Source organism: Spea bombifrons, chromosome 11 (assembly GCF_027358695.1).
Source record: "Spea bombifrons isolate aSpeBom1 chromosome 11, aSpeBom1.2.pri, whole genome shotgun sequence".
NCBI lineage: Eukaryota > Metazoa > Chordata > Amphibia > Anura > Pelobatidae > Spea > Spea bombifrons.
In genome coordinates, this window is record NC_071097.1 from 22,288,728 (window position 1) to 22,307,106 (window position 18,379).

Sequence of the window (18,379 nt, forward strand, 5' to 3'; positions counted from 1 at the left end):
AGGGAGAGCAGTTTTCATTCTTTCACCTCTTGGTAATTCTATCGTTTTACTCCTATTTTGGCAGTGCCCTCAAAGCAGTGGGGATTGACACGTTTTAATGCTCGAAGCTAGGTTCTAGATTCTAAAATGACTGAATGGGTACAATGTTTCCAAATAGGTTGTGACCAGTCTGGTGATACTTTTTGCATGTTCACAGGAAGATACAGTTACAGTTTTAAGTACCTGTCCTGGCACCCGCACATATACACATCGTTTTTCTTTTAAAAAATAGTTAACTAAACACTGTGAACTTTTTTTGTTTTGCTTTGCCGCTCACACAGAGTTCCGCAGTAAAGATCACATCCCAATAATGAATACGTGTGCTGCACATCCCTAAACCTTTAAAGATCTTTCCATGCTTTTTCTAAGATGCTATTGCACCTTTGGGAAAAAAATAATGACAATAATTATACAAAAAAAAAACATTTAAAAAACAAAAAAAAACAAATGGGATTTTTTGGGGTAGTGATCCTGACATTTCCATGCAGCATAGGGTTGCAGAAGGTATCGCTTTACCTCTGAAACTATCGGTTTTGTTCTAAACATACACTTGAAGACCTGAAAAGTGTACAAAGACTTCCCATTTTAATCCAGGAAACTAAAATTGATTTTGGGGAGTATGTCTGGTATAACATAAGATGCATAAACATAGCACTGGACATTCCCATGACTCGGTTAACCTGTTGAGTTCATGTGCTGAATTCCGGAGTCCTGTGACAAAGATCAATGAGTCCCTAAGATGATCATTGCTATAGCGTATTTTAGGTCATGTCTGGTTTTCATCAGGTCGTGGTAGATGAACACCTCAGTTGTTTTCATGGTATTGGGTTGCAAGGGATACAGTTAAAGGATATTGCTGTCTTTCCCTCTTCATGGGTCCATGTGCTCAGGACACTTTACAACACATGCCATGTTTGTGCTGTAGGATGTCTGTGCTAATGTGGGGGTCTGCAGGAGAATTAGTGTACCACCTCCCCATCATCACTATGCGATATGAATGGCCAACCAGTTTGCTTCTCTATTAGAGCTTAGTTAGCCTTCTTTAATGCATAGTAATGTGGGCAGATGTATTGAGCATCAACTCCCCTAATTACCAATGTATTATTCAAGAACAGGTTAGCCCTTCTAGCAGGAAACCCCCTCTTTAATGAATAATCCCCTTTTATAGTCCAAAATCAGGTAATATGGTACTTTTTGTTCTAAGACTTTGGCTCTGATCTAGCCATCATTGAATTGAAATGGATTCATGGCTTTAGTGATCTAGACTGCTTGTGTTTTCTTAATTACTTCAGTGGTATTGACTCTACAATGCAGTGCAGTTTACAGAATAAAATATATTATAATGATACAAACATGAAATTCTAACACGTAGATGTTTTTTGTTTTCGTTTTCCATCACGGTGGCTTCAGTTCTAGTTCTGTCTTCTTTCTAGTGCTGGTGTTTAATTGACTCCTTTGTATGGAAAATAGCCTGCAGTCCTTTTCATGTCATTGATCAGATGTTAGCTTGCGGAATTCATCTGCTGAATAAATGTCACATGAGCTTTTATTTAATAGCTAACCATTGAGTTTGTCCTCTCAGGTGAAGATGCAATGACTGGAGATACAGATAAATATCTCGGACCGCAGGACCTGAAAGAACTAGGAGATGATTCCTTGCCCCAAGAAGGATATATGGGTTTCAGTATTGGAGCAAGATCTGCCAGGTACGCTGTTATAAATAATATATGACGGGTCTCCAAATCACAACATTCTAAGAACATTTCTGTAACATTTTAAAGCTCTCATCATATCATGTGAAAAGGAATAAACAAGCAAAACAAATTGTTTTGTTGATTTAAATACCTTTACGCTGAACTTATATTATAACATATATTATAACATATATATTATATGTTGTATGTTTTGTGGAGGAATGACAGTTCTAGTGTTTTAGGGCAGAGATACACATTGAGAAGAGGAAAAATAGCACCAAAATGTGCAATTGGTGTACCTTCATAATAAATCTTGGTGTCTATGGTGCACATGTGATGTTCAGTGTACGTGGTATGTTTGTCCTGTTTGGAGTTCCTATTTGATGGCACACCAGCAGCAGTGGCCTTGTACATACAAAGCCCCCTACCATACCAAATACAATGCTGCGAGTACTGTTAACTGTGACTTTGGGTGCTAAAGCATCTGGTAGTGGTCCTCTTATGATGAACGTCAAAATCTAAATTTATTGTTAACATATATGAGGACAAACCTATAACATAAGCTAGAGTCTGTCTGTAGGAATCCTCCCACAGTATAGATTGACAGCAGTTTTATTTATTTTACACTGTAAAGTATGCAGGTTCACTATAGCTATTTGCCTTGGAATTATTCTTTATATAAACGATGGTTGTTTTTAATGAAAAGGATCCTCTCTGATGTAGTTGTGGTGGTTTTGTCCTTTTTGAAACTAGTATTAATGAGATGGTTTTACATTGATGTGTACGCTGCTATATATTTCACGACTAGGTTCATAGGTACAGATATAACAAATGGCAGAATATATAATAGGTTTAAAATACTCTGGTATTACTAGAATGGCCCTAACCCCTTAAATCTGATCCCCTGGATAAAATGTGTGTGCCCCAGACTCATAACATGGTATGTACGGTATGAGTCTGCCCTTCGCTATACACACATATAAATAAAAGATATTCACTTAATCTATTGGTCCATTGAAGTTGGAAATCATTCATCAAACAGGGTGACAGTATCTTAAACATAATATGCCTTAATGCTTTCAAGGCTTCTCCAACAAACCCATAATTTACCAGGATATGACATTTTGCTTGTGGAATGTGATTCTGACATCACCTTGGCAGAGATAGCACTGCTTGAACTCTCCTCTGAAGAAAGTGATATGGAGCCTTCTACTCTGTGAAGTCATTCAGAGCTGAAAACAAACAAGCCAGTGTGATTACCGCCAGTTTTTTGGATTACTGATGCTTTTGTTTGCTGACAGGGAAATCATTTTTGATCTACTAATTAAACTTTTCTTAGTGAAAGCCAAAGTAGTCTTAACTCCGCCATTGGAATGTTAGTGTCTTTCTAGTTGGCCTATATATGTTTGATTTGTGCTGTTGCGTGGATCTACCTGCTTATTCTCATTCTCGGTAGGTTATAGAAATAGGTATTGAAGACATATGGATCATGCACAATGTTTTTTGTCAAACAAATGCAGAAGTTGCATGTTCCTAGACTAAGGAACTAAGTCAACTATCAAAAGTATAATGTAAGCATTTTGTTGGACAATTCATGGTTGCTAAAATTGTTAAAAGTCTTAGGCTATCTTGTTCTCATGCCGAGGCTTTTCTTGCTGGTAAACTTTAAACGTCTCTGATTAGATATTCTTTGTCTATGTAGGCTTTGTTTCTAAGACATCGTGTGCTAGGACCTGTAGAGCAATCAAGTATTGACTGAAGTGAAAACTATAAAGTGATGCATTCAATATATCCCAGAATCATTTTTTTAAAATGTCTTTTACTTTCAAATGACAATCGATAAATCTTTTTTTATTTTCTGCTTGATAAACCTTTAACCCCTTTGGATGTCCCAGAAGTGTATTGCAAATCTTGTGGCAATCAAAGAGTTAAGAAGGTTTTTCTGTGTGCTCCAATCTTGACATTTCATCAGCTTCAGTCAAAACTCCCCATTTTCTGAAAAGAAATTTTACATTTTTACCGCTGGTAATTTGATCTCATACATCTTGCTATATGTGTGTATTGTATTTTCATTCATTCGCTTATTTATCCAGAAATTGTACATGTTATATACAGAAAATATCTATTGAATTTGTTAAGTACTTTACATTTTACATAAAAATTCTTATTGCCTAAAATGTGCCACTATATCTGTGTATAACATGAAGAGGGAAATGCACATTTCAAATGCTAAATCATATACCGTTACATTTCTGCATCTGACTTTTTGTTTTACTTTTTGTTTTGTTTTTTCCTCTGATCATAATAAATTCCTTTAATCTAGTCCCAAAATAAGGTAAGAAGGCATGAACCCATTTAATCCCGTGCTTTTTCATTTTAACCCCTGCTCATGGTCATACACGTTAGTCATTATCGTGCTGTGCTGTGATTAATACATTTCCAAAGTGGCTTTAGAGATTAGTGTACATGAGGAACAGCATTTCTTGTTTGCTCTTAATTATTTGGTGCATAGGGAATTAATACAAAAGCAGCTATTTTTACCCCATTAATAATCACTTGCCTACCAAACGTGATCATAAATAGCAAGGCCTTCTATTGATTACAAAAAGTAAAATATCATACCAGGTTTAAAGTTCTGCAGTGTTTTTATAAAAGCCAGGCAGAATTATTTGTTTATATAGAAGTTGCACCTGAAATGCTGCTCTTTAAAAAGCCTAGTGGTTTGTGAAGTGAGAATGGGTTTCCTAATGTCAACTGTTTATGAAAAATGAGGTTGATTGTTGATTATTATAACATAGAGCTTTGGATTATCTTCAGAAATGTGACAGCATTTAAGTTTCAACAAAGCTTCTGTTATTTCAGAGAAAGAATATGTTCATTGTGTGAAATACTTAGATTCTGCAAATGAAATGACCTATAATCTTGTTGTAGACATATTAAGCATATACATAGGGGCACTTAGACTTTCAGGGTGTTTTAGGTTAAAGCTCCAGCGCTGTGGATCTCCGTAAATTTACGGAATTTATATGGTTACACATTCACTGCTATTCAGCATTTCTGTGACTTGGAGCATCACGAAGGTCTAGCCTTGCCCCCCCCCCACCACACTCATGTATTATTTGTATTGGACAAAGAAAACATATTGTCTTCAACTTGAAAATGGTTTGGGGCATCCCTTTTAGACAATTTCCAATCATTTCATTTGGTTAAGGGTATTCTAAACTGACTAGAACATTGGTGCTCAATGGACTTGTGCATTCAAATTTGTATGAATTGAATAAAATTTGACAATTTTGTCAATTTGTACGAATGTCCAAAAATGAGGAGGGACCCCAACAAAACAAACGAAAATGAAGCAGAAAGCTTCATTTTCATTTACATTTCATTGTTTTTTCCACTCTTGCTCACTCTCTCATTCACACTCTTTCAAACTCTCTCTCAACCTCTCTCTACCTTCTCCAGGGACCACTTCTGTGCCCCTGTCTCCTTTACCGCAGCTTGCTTCATCTCTTGTCTCTTCTTTTTCTTCTGTGTTCTTCTTTCATCTGCTTCTGTGTGAACCAGGCCTCCCAGCGCACTTCTACAAAATGGCGGAGCCTCTGGGCTATCCGTGACACCGCTCTTTTGCGGATGTACTCCAAGAGGCCAAAATAATGAAGTGTTTCTTCACTTCTCTTTCTCTGTGAAAATGTCTGCATTATTCTGGCTTATGGGACTACTTCCACGAAAGGGCAGGTCTACAGGGACAGCCCCTCTCCCCTTCCTCCAATAGTGTGTCTGGAGGCTCTGCACGTTTGCATGGTGAAGCGGACGGAGAAAGAAGACATGGGGGGGATGAAGAAATAAAACTGAAATAGACCAAATGTAGACGATATTGGGTAGGCCAAGGGTAGAAGATATTGTTGTATGATATTACCACCTCTCGTTACCATAGTAGCGCATGCCTTGCTGTCTTCTAAGGGTGTTTGGTGTGACCTGGCTTTGGATTTGGTGGATATTTGGCATGAATACTGCCAGCCATGTACCTTCCAGGGTGGACATGTTTTATCACACCTGATTTTCATCTAATTTTTTTTTCAAAATCACATCTAGATCATTTATTGCATAGTCAGCAGACCTAAGCTGCTATCGACTCTTTTTTTTCATAAATTGCTCTATTGAGATATAAAATGTAATTCATCCGATACAGATTGCATCCTTTATTATCTTCAAGCACATCATTTCACTTTAATCGTTGTCAAGTTCCCTTCGTTCTCACATCACATTGCCCTGGAAGTTGCATTCATTGTTTTTTTTGTGTTCTTTTTTTTCCTTCATTCATCTCATTGTCATCTGCGTGTTCTGTGGTAAATTGTAACTACAACAGCCTCCGCTCCTTCAGTTCGGATAGGTCCTACACACTGAATAGAAGTTCCTTTGCTCGGGACAGTATGATGATTGAAGAGCTCCTTGCACCTTCAAAGGATCAGGTATGTCCATAAGTTCCCTACATGTAAAATAAGTGTATGTACTAGTATCAGTGTTCTCTTTATTGCCACGTGTTATGTTATATTGCACCACTTTATTTTAAGGAACATTGCACATGACAGTCTTTTACTTAAAAATGGTGGGTATTCTATATCAAGGTAATGTTGCTGGAACCATCAAAGTTGATGATGTTCAAGGTGTCTTATTCTTTGTTAAAAACTGTACTGTAAAAAAGTATTGTGTGATTTAAAAAAGTTTTTTTCCCAAGTATTTTGTGCTAAAAAAAAAAAAAAAGCAATTGATATTTATATGTTGCAGATATTGAAACATAGACCTGAAACATCAATTTTAAATGGTGTGCGTGTCCTACAGTACCATTTTTGGTAAAAAAAATAATGTGATCCACTCAGTAGCCATGACAAGCCACTTGGACAAATTGTGCAAAAAAAAAAAATACTTAACATTCTTACACAAAATGTAATGTAAACTAAACAGATGTGTCCTACGTGACTAGTTTTAATGTTTGTTTTGTTGCTATAAGGCTTGTTTGCAACCCTCCATGCTGTTTTAAAATGTATTTTATACAAAAAATGTTTTATTAATAATAATAATTGCTCCTCTTTTTAGTGTGCAATCTGATGGATTCCCTTGTATTCTACTGGGGCAAATCAATAGGGCTTTAGCTTTCCAAGATATACAGCAAAACTGTATGAAGAAACAAAAATCTTGAATAATTTCATTTTTATATCCAGAGCCTATGGAAACATTACATATAGATGTTTTGTCTATCAATGCACGTACAGATATACTGTATACTGGTGTGTAGCTGACCTTATACGAAGCAGTAATTGCTGCTACACATTGCGTGCTTCATAAACAAGCTTCAGCTGTTCTTTCTAGGCTTCTAGCCAAGGACAGTAAAAGAATCATAAAGTATGTATGGCAGGGCGGTCAGCCTGTGACTTTTCTCGTATTTAGCTTCAATTGTGAGCACTATTTAATGACTCTCCATTTCGAAACATCATGAAACTAGTGGCCAACAGTATCTCTGTATGAAGTGTTTTACCAGAGATACCCGGGGGTATTAGTGTCTTTTTTTTTTTCTAATATATTACAAGCAGGCAGTGCAAGAAATCAACTGAGTAACCGGGAATTCTCACTCCTTAGGTTGTTGACCCGGTCCCAGTGTCACCTTATGATAAATTGGTAGTGATGACTATAAATCCAAGTGCACAGCTACAAAGGGTTGGTCATTGGCACCTTTCTATAGCCTGTCTAAGATTTTATTTACTTATTTATTAAGGTCCAATTTAACCCATTACTGCCAAACACCCATATAGAATTCATTATTTAAAGAGAGCCGCACTGCCACCATAAATCACCACAAAGGAAAAGCTGACAGTACTTGTACAGCCTTAACTTGTTTTGTGTGAGTACTCTTAGGCATTATTTGACTTTCCTATATGCAAAAGGATAGGTAAACATTTTGTGATTACCGTGCTTCAATTATGTTCCTAAAGGGTGCGGTGGTGGTCCTTGGTGCATGACCAGAATCCTTGGGTGTTCAGAGCCTACTTTGGGAAATATGAAACTTTTATATAGTAACGCTTCTGCACATAAAGGCATGGGCTACATGGGGTAGTTATTTCCTACATTGCCCTAGTACCTGCCAAAAGATGCCATTACAGGATTTGACAGCCGATAAGAACCCTTGAAGCTATGTAGCCATGTTTTGCTGCTGTAAAAAAACTAAATTCTTATTTAGTTCTTATATTCAGGATATGACCACTTTTGTTGCAGTGAGAAAATGTATACACATCACTTAACCTATAATATTAGCAAGCTTTCTGTCTTTTGAGACCGAAGTACTGATATGCTTCTTACAGTAAGAAGGCAGAGATAGATGGAGAGACAGCAATACAAACTGTATTTCAGGGAGAGGTTCTAGGGATTATTTTGTTAGAAAAAAAAAAATCAAATTCAGCACAATGTATATTTGCATTACACTATCACGTTTTCGAAGACCATCTGCTTTAACTTGGGATAATCTTTGACATCAATAATACAAACAAAGCCAAACAGATAAATAATACATTTATTAGTGAATGTTGAGAAGGCTGTTGGCACGCTTACTTCTAGCAGTGCACCTGGAGTTACTTGTAATTACGATCCACTCAAACCGGATTAAGTTTATTGTGTGAATCAATGTGAAGAGGACAATAAGGGTTCCATTTAGACGTTCCTAACAAAGGAATATGTTCAATGGAAAATCAATCAGTCTGTTTTTCCCTTAGATATGGACTGGTGAAGCTCACTGAAGTAGCTCTACAGGAGAGCTGCTGAAAGGCAAACAAATATGTACCCGTATGTCGATATGATCCAACCTGATATTAGTTACCTGTTTCATCTTTTACTAGTCACTTAGAAACCTCTTATTATGGCTTTTCAGTATCGTGTACAGCGATGTGGAATATTATGGCGCTATATAAAATAAGAATAGTTTCTCTGGAGGCATGGATCTCTAGTTGGATCAGTGGTGACAGATAGGGCTTGCGTAAAAAAGTTTCAACTTTTCCAAGCTTGGAAATATCAACTGATTTCATTTAAAAAAAAAAAGCTGATATTAATAGCGCATAATGTCAGGGGGATTCTCAACCACATAACGAAAAACAGCGATGAACGGTGGAAGGCGATAGATTCTTTCAATTCTCGGATATTACACTGCAGAAATTCTCTGGAGCACATAACGCATGTTCCACAATATGAAAAATCTCTGTTATATGTAACACATATGTTTCCTAACCATTTTTTAAAAAAATATATATATATTTCCCAATCGTACTGTAATTTTAAAATGCTTATGAAATTAATTACACTATTGTGCATTTTTAAGCAAGGCATTAATTCAGAAATTCCTTGTTTCAAAATTAAAGTTATACAGTAAAAAAAAAAAGTTTTAAAAAAGTTTACAGGTCCAATTTTCTTTTCATTCATTTTAAAAGCCACATTGCAAAAACTGTTTAATTCTTGTGTTGCGCCCCTTCTGGTTAATCTTGAAAACGTATCCAGTTGCTTGTGTTTTGCAGAGCCCGTGGGAATGGTATATAATCTTTGCATATTCTAAACTGTCATCTGTTTGACCTGTATTTATATGAGAGAGAGAGACGGATTTTGTTTTTAGAGAAAAAAAAAGAATGAAATGGACAAGTTTAGAAATGAATAAATACCCATTTATCATCCAGTGACGCTGGAATTTCAGAGTAACATTTAAGTCGCATTTTTTTATGTATACATGCAGTAAGTTAAGTTGATCAGTATGATCTTAATTAGCTCATATGACAGTATTCCTTATTGCACATTAAGGAACATCTCCAAATAACAAAATTATATTTTTCCAATTGTGTATTAAATGCACATGTTTTTAATGGTTTCCTTGATTATTAAAATTAAGGATTTTGATTCTCTTTGAAAATATTACTGCTCAAATATTGAAATCATTGTATCCCGCTGTCCTAACCACCAAGCACCAATAAACAATTTCATATTTAACCATTAATATTCCATAAAAACTGTTTTGGGGAGCGTGGCTGTACCCATAGCCGGGTATGACTACCCAGTAGCAAGGTGGCCATATGGGAGCTACAATGGGAGTATGTGCAGCACAGACCTCCTGTGAGTTTGTAGCTTTCTGGTCTGGCCAAGGTAGATGAAAGGCAGCTGCCCAGCTGGGCAGTCCAAGGAAAATCAGGACTGTTGGGGGGTATGTGTAAAACACAATTCGTGCTCCACAGACTTGCAGGAAAATGGCCCCCAACCAATGACTATACTTGAATTAGAATTCAATGCAAACTAGAAAGGAGAATTCAGGTCTTCTCTATTTTTTGTGTATTAAATATTGTATAAGCACACAGCACTGCTAGCACCAAATAGTTACATACCCTCCAGCGCCCACGGGGTCAAAGGCTGGAATTTAAATATCTGACCCAAGACAGCCAGCTGTGCTGACATTGACAGAAACCAGAGAGCATAGCTCAGGATGAGAGGCCTCAACAGATTCACAGATTTGTATGTCGTGTACTTTTCACCGCTTTCAATGCAGTTATACAGGACCAGATTTATTAACATTAATGCTTTTGCTGAAGGAGAAACGGTTACCGCACTGATGCAACCTCTCCCTCGAGGTGGAATATTGATTTGTGCCGATTATTCCTATAAGAGCTAATCAGCTTTACCAATAAAGCACTGATAATGCTTTTTATGGACTTTAGGTTTTCTAGAGGCTAATACCTTTGGCCAGTTTAAAGGGATCTGACCTTTAAACTAATCATTTGTATACAAAATTTATGCACGCTATATTACAAGCACTTATCTCTAAATAGTAGTCCGTGGCACCTCTGATTGTTCTAATACCTGTACCTGAGTTTAGGGATGAGAATTTCATGGACTGGCTTATGTGGCGTGAGTAAGGTTGGGATAGGGGACGCAAGGACTGTCCAATAACAGATGTCTTCGTACGTGATATGGTATACTATATATACATATACTGTAGTATGATAATAAAATGAATATACTGGCATGTGTTTGCTTGTACATTATAGACCAAACTTACATTCTTTTGTACATGTTTGTATATGTTTTATTTACACGTGGCAAGTATGAATAAGTCATTTCAATAAATGTATCAAAAGTTATCATCACCTTACTATAAATAAAATCCAGAAGAAAATTCACCCACCTTCTAAATATTGTGTACTTTTTTTGTCGTTCATGATTGTACTTTTTTGTCGCTCTCTAATTGCTGTAAAACTTTATCGTTTTAGCACCAGTCATTCACAAGAGAATTTGATTCAGATTCTCTAAGACACTATAGCTGGGCTGCAGACACTTTGGACAATGTGAATCTGGTCTCAAGTCCAGTGCATTCTGGGTGAGTAATGCCTTTCTATTGGCTGTTATTATATTTGAACATTTAAATACGAAAGGTCAATAATGCCAATGCAATTTAAATATGCACATTCTGGGTTTGTTGTGAGTAAATTCTGAGATATTCTCAACTTTTTTCTGAAATACAACAGCTTCTGCTATAACATACGTTGTACTGTGCTTTGCTTAATATTAACATTCTCCCTTTGTACATATGTCATGTAAATCAGCAGTCTAAGCTCTTGCTTTTTAGAATTCTCTTTTTATGTAGTCTTTGTTTTGTTTTTTTTGCTTAAATTACAAACTTACATTTTTTTTATATATATTTAACATTAAAAATCATTCATATTGAGTACAGAGTCTATAAACTTGTTACCGGCAGTTGGAGTTAACTCATTAAAACCAGCTCTGTTTATACTTTGTAGAATGTAGACATTTCTGTTTTTGGAAAATATACTAAAAAGTGAAAAATAAAAACCACGACTATTCTTTGGTACCAGTCAAAGACATTTTTGTTGGTTGCTTTTTGGACATTTGTACCCTGTAGCGACTTCCCTTTATACTCCTTTATATGGTATGTAAAATGACATCAACATCCATTAAGTCCAGCCTTTGTAATGCTGACCTAGGGCATTGGAAGTACAGGTTTGGAGGTTGAATGAAACAATGCAGTACCACCTGTTGGTTTTTTAACTGTTGAGCATACAAAAGCCTTAGAAATATACATGGGAAATTGAGGGGTTTGACCCCTAGTCTACAGGTGTAGAGCTGCTTCCCAGGGATTCGGGGTAAGACAGGGAAGCATGGTTTGGCCATAGCCACCCCCATCCAAGTTACGTTCACTTTTAACATATCAATGTCTAACTGGAGCTTGCGTTGCCTTTGATGGGAACCACATTGCCAGAAGAGCGGGGAAGCTCCAGGTTGCCATGTCTGGGAGGTTTCCAGGGGCTTGAGAGCTACCAGTTGGACAACAATGTAGTATATTATGTCAGTGCACATTTTGTACCATAAATTAGCAGTGGATGAGCTCTGCGTCTATAATCTTTTGGTATTTTTAAGTCACAGTTTGCTACCTTGTATTTATTTACTTTTTATGATTTAGTTTTTGCTTTCTATACTATTTTGCAGCTATTTCTCTTCACTTCCGCTGTATGATTTAAGGTGACATTGCTGACCTGTGTGATTTTATTTCTTCTTAACTATACTAACATTTTATTATTTTTATTTCTAATTTTACACTGGCTACAACACAGTTGAACTACCCTCTCTATGAATAATTGAGAGCAATACATATTTAGTATGCTTTACAAAATATGAAAACATTGTCTCATTGATACTTATGATATCATTTATTTCTCTAAATAGTATTTGTCGTTTGCTTTGTGAGTAGCCACTTCTGGCATTCATAGGGTTAAGGGCATTTAGCATTACATGTTTTAGACTGAACATCTCTTGTCATGTATCCTGTTACTTGTGAGCAGTCGTGAACCATGTCCTGCTGGATCAGATTCCCTGCCAGTGTGGAAGGATTTGCAGCTTCCCTGGTTCCTTTTAACCAAACAAGTGCTGTAGACAATAGTACAGAGTCAAATGTTTCTCATCCACCTGAAACTAAAAATGCAATTGTATAAAGCTGTGATAGGTCTTAAAGATTTGAGAAAGCCCAAAAAATGGTTTTCCTCATAATTACACCAATTGGTAAAAGGCACCTGTTTTATTTAATAGTATAGGAAACATGAAACTGGCTTATTGTGAGCAAAAAGTTAACATTTATCAAAGTTATGTAGTAAGAAAAATCTTTGAGTCTGAAATTTGGCATAGCTATTAATATTTTATAAAATGACGTTTCCCATGGCCCAAAATATCCACTCTGAGTCTCGGGTGAAGCTCTGTTTCCCTAGGTCTCTGGGTCCCACTCCACTTACCCACTCACTACCCACCCAGTTAAGGCACAGCTAGCCCCTTGGCAAAGCTAATATACTACTGGAACAGGGAGTGCTCTGGTAAACCTACCCTGGGAAGTTCCCAGGTATGTTTCAATTAAAATGCTTCCAGCTGTGAACAGTAAATTGGCACCACATGGGGTTATGAATGTCTCTGTTGGTGGTTAGTTATTCTGAGTGATGATACAAGAATAAATTATGTAATCAGTCCCCCTTGAAGTGTTTAAGTTCTTTTGTTCTTACCATACTTACCATAAGGTTCGTTATGATCAGGTTCTATTTCGTTGCATGCTTTAGAAATCCTTACTTCTATTTGTTAGTATAGAGCATCGGTTGATTTAATATTGCAGTGATCCTACAAATATTAATTGATTAGTACTAATTATAGACACTAAGCATGAGTAGCATTGGAAACTCTAGATGTTATCACTGATTTTCATGCACTTCTAGAGTATTGTGGCATGGTATGTTCTTCCAGCTTGTATCAAACCCATCGTCTATGTATGAAACATTCTTCTCTGTTTGTTCCCTGCAGTTTCCTGGTTAGCTTTATGGTAGATGCACGTGGAGGATCAATGAGAGGAAGTCGACATAACGGGATGCGCATCATTATCCCACCGCGTAAATGTACAGCACCTACCCGTATAACCTGTCGTCTGGTCAAGAGGCACAAATTGGCGACACCTCCACCAATGGTTGAAGGAGAGGGACTAGCCAGTAGGTTGGTCGAAATGGGCCCAGCTGGTGCACAGTTTTTGGGGTATGTTCTATAAGTAATAACACTTTTGTATGTTTTAATAAATGAAACTTTGTAAAAAAAGTTTGTATTCCTGCAACTAATAATCAAACTAAGCCAAACCTCCCGATGCTTGTTGCAGATGTTTTCCGATTGTACTGCCCTTCTCACGTGTTTTACCTAGAATCAAAGTGGCCGAATATAACTTGTCTCAAACTCTCAAAGCAATCAACCGGTACAGACCCCTGCATTGCTGCCATCATAATACTAGTGCAAATTGAGCCTCCTGACAAGGGTCCAAATGAGCACTCCGCGAAATAGTAGTATAATGGATTAAAAGATCATTGGAAGATGCTTTGGACCCTGGAAAGTCTTTTCTCAAATTCAAGATGTTTTTATACCTAAAACTGGCCTTTGGATTGGTAGAAAAAAAAATATAAGGAATCGCTTTTGTTTTATTGATGCATAATTACCTCTAATCATCAGTCTGTGAGCTGCTACGATGTTCATCTTTTAATAAATCTTCTCTTTTTCTCCACTTTTAAAATGAACGCGTCCTAACAGAGTACAAATATGGATGAATAGAAATGGGATTCACAAGAATGATTACTGTACAAAAATGATTTAAACTGTCAAATTTCCTGATTTTAGATTTAGGATTACTGTTTTTCATACATGATGCTGTAATGCAAATTTTATTGGAGATAGCATCACATTTTTTATGTGGTTGGCTGGTTTATTTTTAATAATGCCGATGCTTTTACATTTGCCTTAAATCTTCGTACATAATAACCAATACAAATCACCTTCACCCGTACAATGATATCCCTTAGTATGCATGCAAAGGTTTTATTATGAAGAATTATTTCCAAACCAGACGCCAAGTCATGGCGTATGTTTGGGAAATTCTGTCTGGAATGGCAGTTGACCCTAATATTCCCCCCTTCTTATTTCTCTTCCTGCTGCATGGATTTTTTCAGTAAACTGCATCTTCCCACCAATTCCCCCCCTCTTAACGAGGGAGAAAGCTTGATTAGCCGAATCCTGCAGCTTGGGCCTCATGGAACAAAATTTATTGGGTAGGATGCTGCACTCTTAAAGCAAAATATCAAAGATACGAATTGTCCAAGGGTTTCGTTTGTATCTTATTATTTTTTTCATCTACATTTTTGTCGATTTTTTTTTTTTTTTTTTTTCCTTTATATAATTTTTCTTCCGTGACTTTCAGTCCATTCCTGATGTTGAAAGGATAATGAGTGGCTTGTATTGAAAGTGCTAAATATATTTGTGCTTCTAGGCATGTACAACTCACAGCAAATTTTATTTTCTTCGCTATTCATGACTCCCTTCGTTTGAAATGTTATGCTGCATCAATTACATTGCAATTTGGAGAGTTGCTGTTTTTATTTTACTTTGTTCAAGAGAAGGTATTTACAGGCAACCAAAAAAATAGGTTTTTTTTGTGAAACATGGAGGCATCCATGTGGAATTGCTTGTTCAATTTTTGGTGTATTCATAGAGTTATCCCTATAATAAGACAGACTTGGGTAACTAAGTGAGGAATGTAGAGTGTGACCGTATTGTTTTCAAACAGAAGAGCTCAGTAGTGGCTTTAACAACTTTTTAAAGCAAAGTTACCTGAAAAATGGCCCCTTACCGTCAAAGTAAAATACACTGTTAAATATAATTGATTGATGAGCAGTGTCATGACTTACTAAACTGGCATTTTGGCCTTAAATGCTTGAGCCAATTTTACTGGCTTTATACCAGGATTAGCCTTTTAAGCTTAAAAAGCCTTGGTTGTAAGAACATACTGCATGTTGATGCAAATGTTAGGTAATCTAAATATACAGAACCTGTGGCCAGCGGCACTGTTTACAGTAGCATGGATACCATGTCCATTTGGCCCTCCAATTTCAGACGTTTTCAGTATGTTTAAGTTTTGCAATGAGCATAAACAAACGTCAAGGTCAGAGTATAAGGAAGGTGAAATATATATGTCCCAAGTCGACCCACATATAGTCCGGGACAATTTTCTGGAACTACAGCTGAAAAGACAGTCAAGACGAAAAATCTTCATACCCTCACTGAGGGTTTCTTGGTACCCTCAAGTAAAACGGTTAATACCCCAAATGTTTACAAAGAGATTTTTGATGTATGAATTATCATCCTGTCCACTGTGTACACAGTACAGTTTACTTATGGCGGACAGTGATGAACAATGATATGCCTCTACAAGATAATGAATTAAGAGCTTAATTATTTCTGCATTCATCATGAACATACAAGCCAAATGATTGATCAGTAATCATATGGCTTCATAATTTATTTATGCATGGACTTGATTCATTATTATATTAATAGTAAAAACAAATTAGTTGTGATCAGATATAATACAAAATTGAGATTAAATGAATCCTGCACAATATATGCTATATAGGTGTATACACACCCCGGAACTTTAAGGCCTCTGCTAGACGAAGTGCCCCCCCCCTTGTGAGATGTGGCCAGGACTGCCTGCTGATGTAGAACCGAAGAAGCGGTGCTTCTTCTGGAGTCTCCAGGTTTCACAAGCTATGGGTATATAGGAAGAATTTCTAGCAGATCACTGGCCCTTTTTATTAACAGATGCCAAGGTTTATCACTTAATGTCTACAAATGAGCCATAGACTCAGTTTAGCAATTATAATATAGTTTGGTCAGATCCATAGAGACCACATAGGACCACATTGGTTAACCAGAGCTCTACTTAGTGACTCCATTAAGGTGCGTGGATTGTCACAGATGGAGTAGGCCTAATCACACGCCGAGTAGGTGCTTCTTATGGCAGAATACTTGGTGCCAAGTTTAATTTACAGCCAAGTAAATTAATTAGTTGTACTAGCACATCTATGTAATGCTGCATTAGACCCCTTTAAGTTAGAAGAGGCGCAGGAGATACATTCTATTATTCTGTTTAGCATCAAAACACTATAAAGAACTTGCAGAACAGAAACGGAAGCCAAAGAAAACTTGCTTCCCTTTTCAATTATAACTTTTGCTTTACTGCTCTTTCAACTTTATTTTTGTATATAATGCAGACATCCATAGTAGACTATACTGATCATTACTTGCATTCAACTTCATTTATTATTGAGTTTATTAAAAGTGCTGTTCCACCTGCTCTGCTAAATATAGCAATGTAATTACGAACAGCATTTTAAACATATTCTCTAATATTGTTGAATGTAAAAACACTTCACAGAAATATTTTTGTTAATCATTGTCATTTGCTTTGTTCACATTTTTGTTGGGAACTCTTGTCATGTGACACAAAAAAAGGTGTTGATAGGTTTTTACCATAGACACTTGAAAGGTCGCTGTACTGTTTTAGCTGATTTAATATCTATAGAGCTTAAAATAGAGCTAAATATTTCCTAAATATGTGATATGGCTATACACTGATCAGCCATAACATTATGGCCACTGACAGGTAAAGTTAATAAGACTGATAGTCTTGGTATTATGGCACCTGTCAGTGTGGGGGGGGGGAGTATATTAGGCAACAAGTGAACATTTCGTCCACAAAGCTGTTAGAAGAGAAATGGGCAAGTGTAAGGATCTGAGCAACTCTGATAAGTGGCAAATTGTGATGGCTAGATGACTGGGTCAGAGCATTCCCAAAACTGCAGCTCTTGTGGGGTGTTCCCAGTCTGCAGTGGTCAGTATCAAAAGTGGTCCAAGGAAGGAAAGCGGTGAGCCGGTGATAGGGTCATGGGCAACCAAGGCTCATTGATGCAGGTGGGGGGTGAGGCTGGCCCATGTGGTCAAATCCAACACTTCTAGTCAAATCCAACATGAGCTTCTGTAACTTAAATTTCTGAAAATTGTTAATGCTGGTAAAGGTGTCCGAACACACAGTGCATCGCAGTTTGATTAGTATGTGGCTGCGTAGCCGCAGACCAGTCATGGTACCCATGGTGACCACTGTCCACTGCCAAAAGCGCCTACAATGGGCATGTGAGCATAAGAACTGGGCCATCAAGCAATGGAAGAAGGTGGCCCAGTGTGACAAATCAGGTTTTCTTTTACATCACGTAGATGGCCGGGTGCGTCGCTTACCTAGAGAACACATGGCACCAGGATGCATCCATGGAGGCCGCACCTTGCAACTTACAGTCTTATAGGATATTCAAGATATTCAAGATGTAGTAGTGGCAGCTGATATATTCTGCACCCATGCAATATGCAGAATATATAGGCTACTAACTCGTTTTTTCTTCCTAAATTTAATTATCATGCATGGAAATGTACTTATTTGTGTCCCTAACCAACGTAACTCACAATATCGTTTTTATTAGTCTGTAAAAGCATATTCCATAATACAAAAAATGACATTTATAGAGAATCCTTTTAGAAAAAATCTAGAATTAGCAAAAATAAACTGAACTGAAAATAATGAATCTCCTAAATGACTGTGGAATACCTTCTCTAAGAACAGTCTTGTTAAATACCATGAACACTGACATGTTGTCCTTGACACTAAGCAGACAGTATCTGACCTATTAACCTGCAAAGATTGTATTTCCTCCTCT

At 36.9% G+C, this 18,379-nt stretch overlaps 1 protein-coding gene across 23 annotated transcripts in view; it reads left to right on the forward strand.

Moving 5' to 3' along the window:
- Positions 1-18,379, forward strand: part of ANK3 (ankyrin 3) — a 223,452-nt gene that overhangs the window by 171,254 nt on the left and 33,819 nt on the right. For 14 of the 23 annotated variants that reach the window (XM_053450103.1, XM_053450106.1, XM_053450100.1 and 11 more), the window contains 5 exons: positions 1,622-1,745; positions 6,100-6,202; positions 11,021-11,127; positions 12,255-12,287; positions 13,605-13,829. In XM_053450103.1, coding sequence (XP_053306078.1) covers positions 1,622-1,745; positions 6,100-6,202; positions 11,021-11,127; positions 12,255-12,287; positions 13,605-13,829 — 592 coding nt within the window. The remainder of the gene's footprint in view (positions 1-1,621; positions 1,746-6,099; positions 6,203-11,020; positions 11,128-12,254; positions 12,288-13,604; positions 13,830-18,379) is intronic. The other 9 variants (XM_053450104.1, XM_053450109.1, XM_053450115.1 and 6 more) reach the window with 3 other exon arrangements.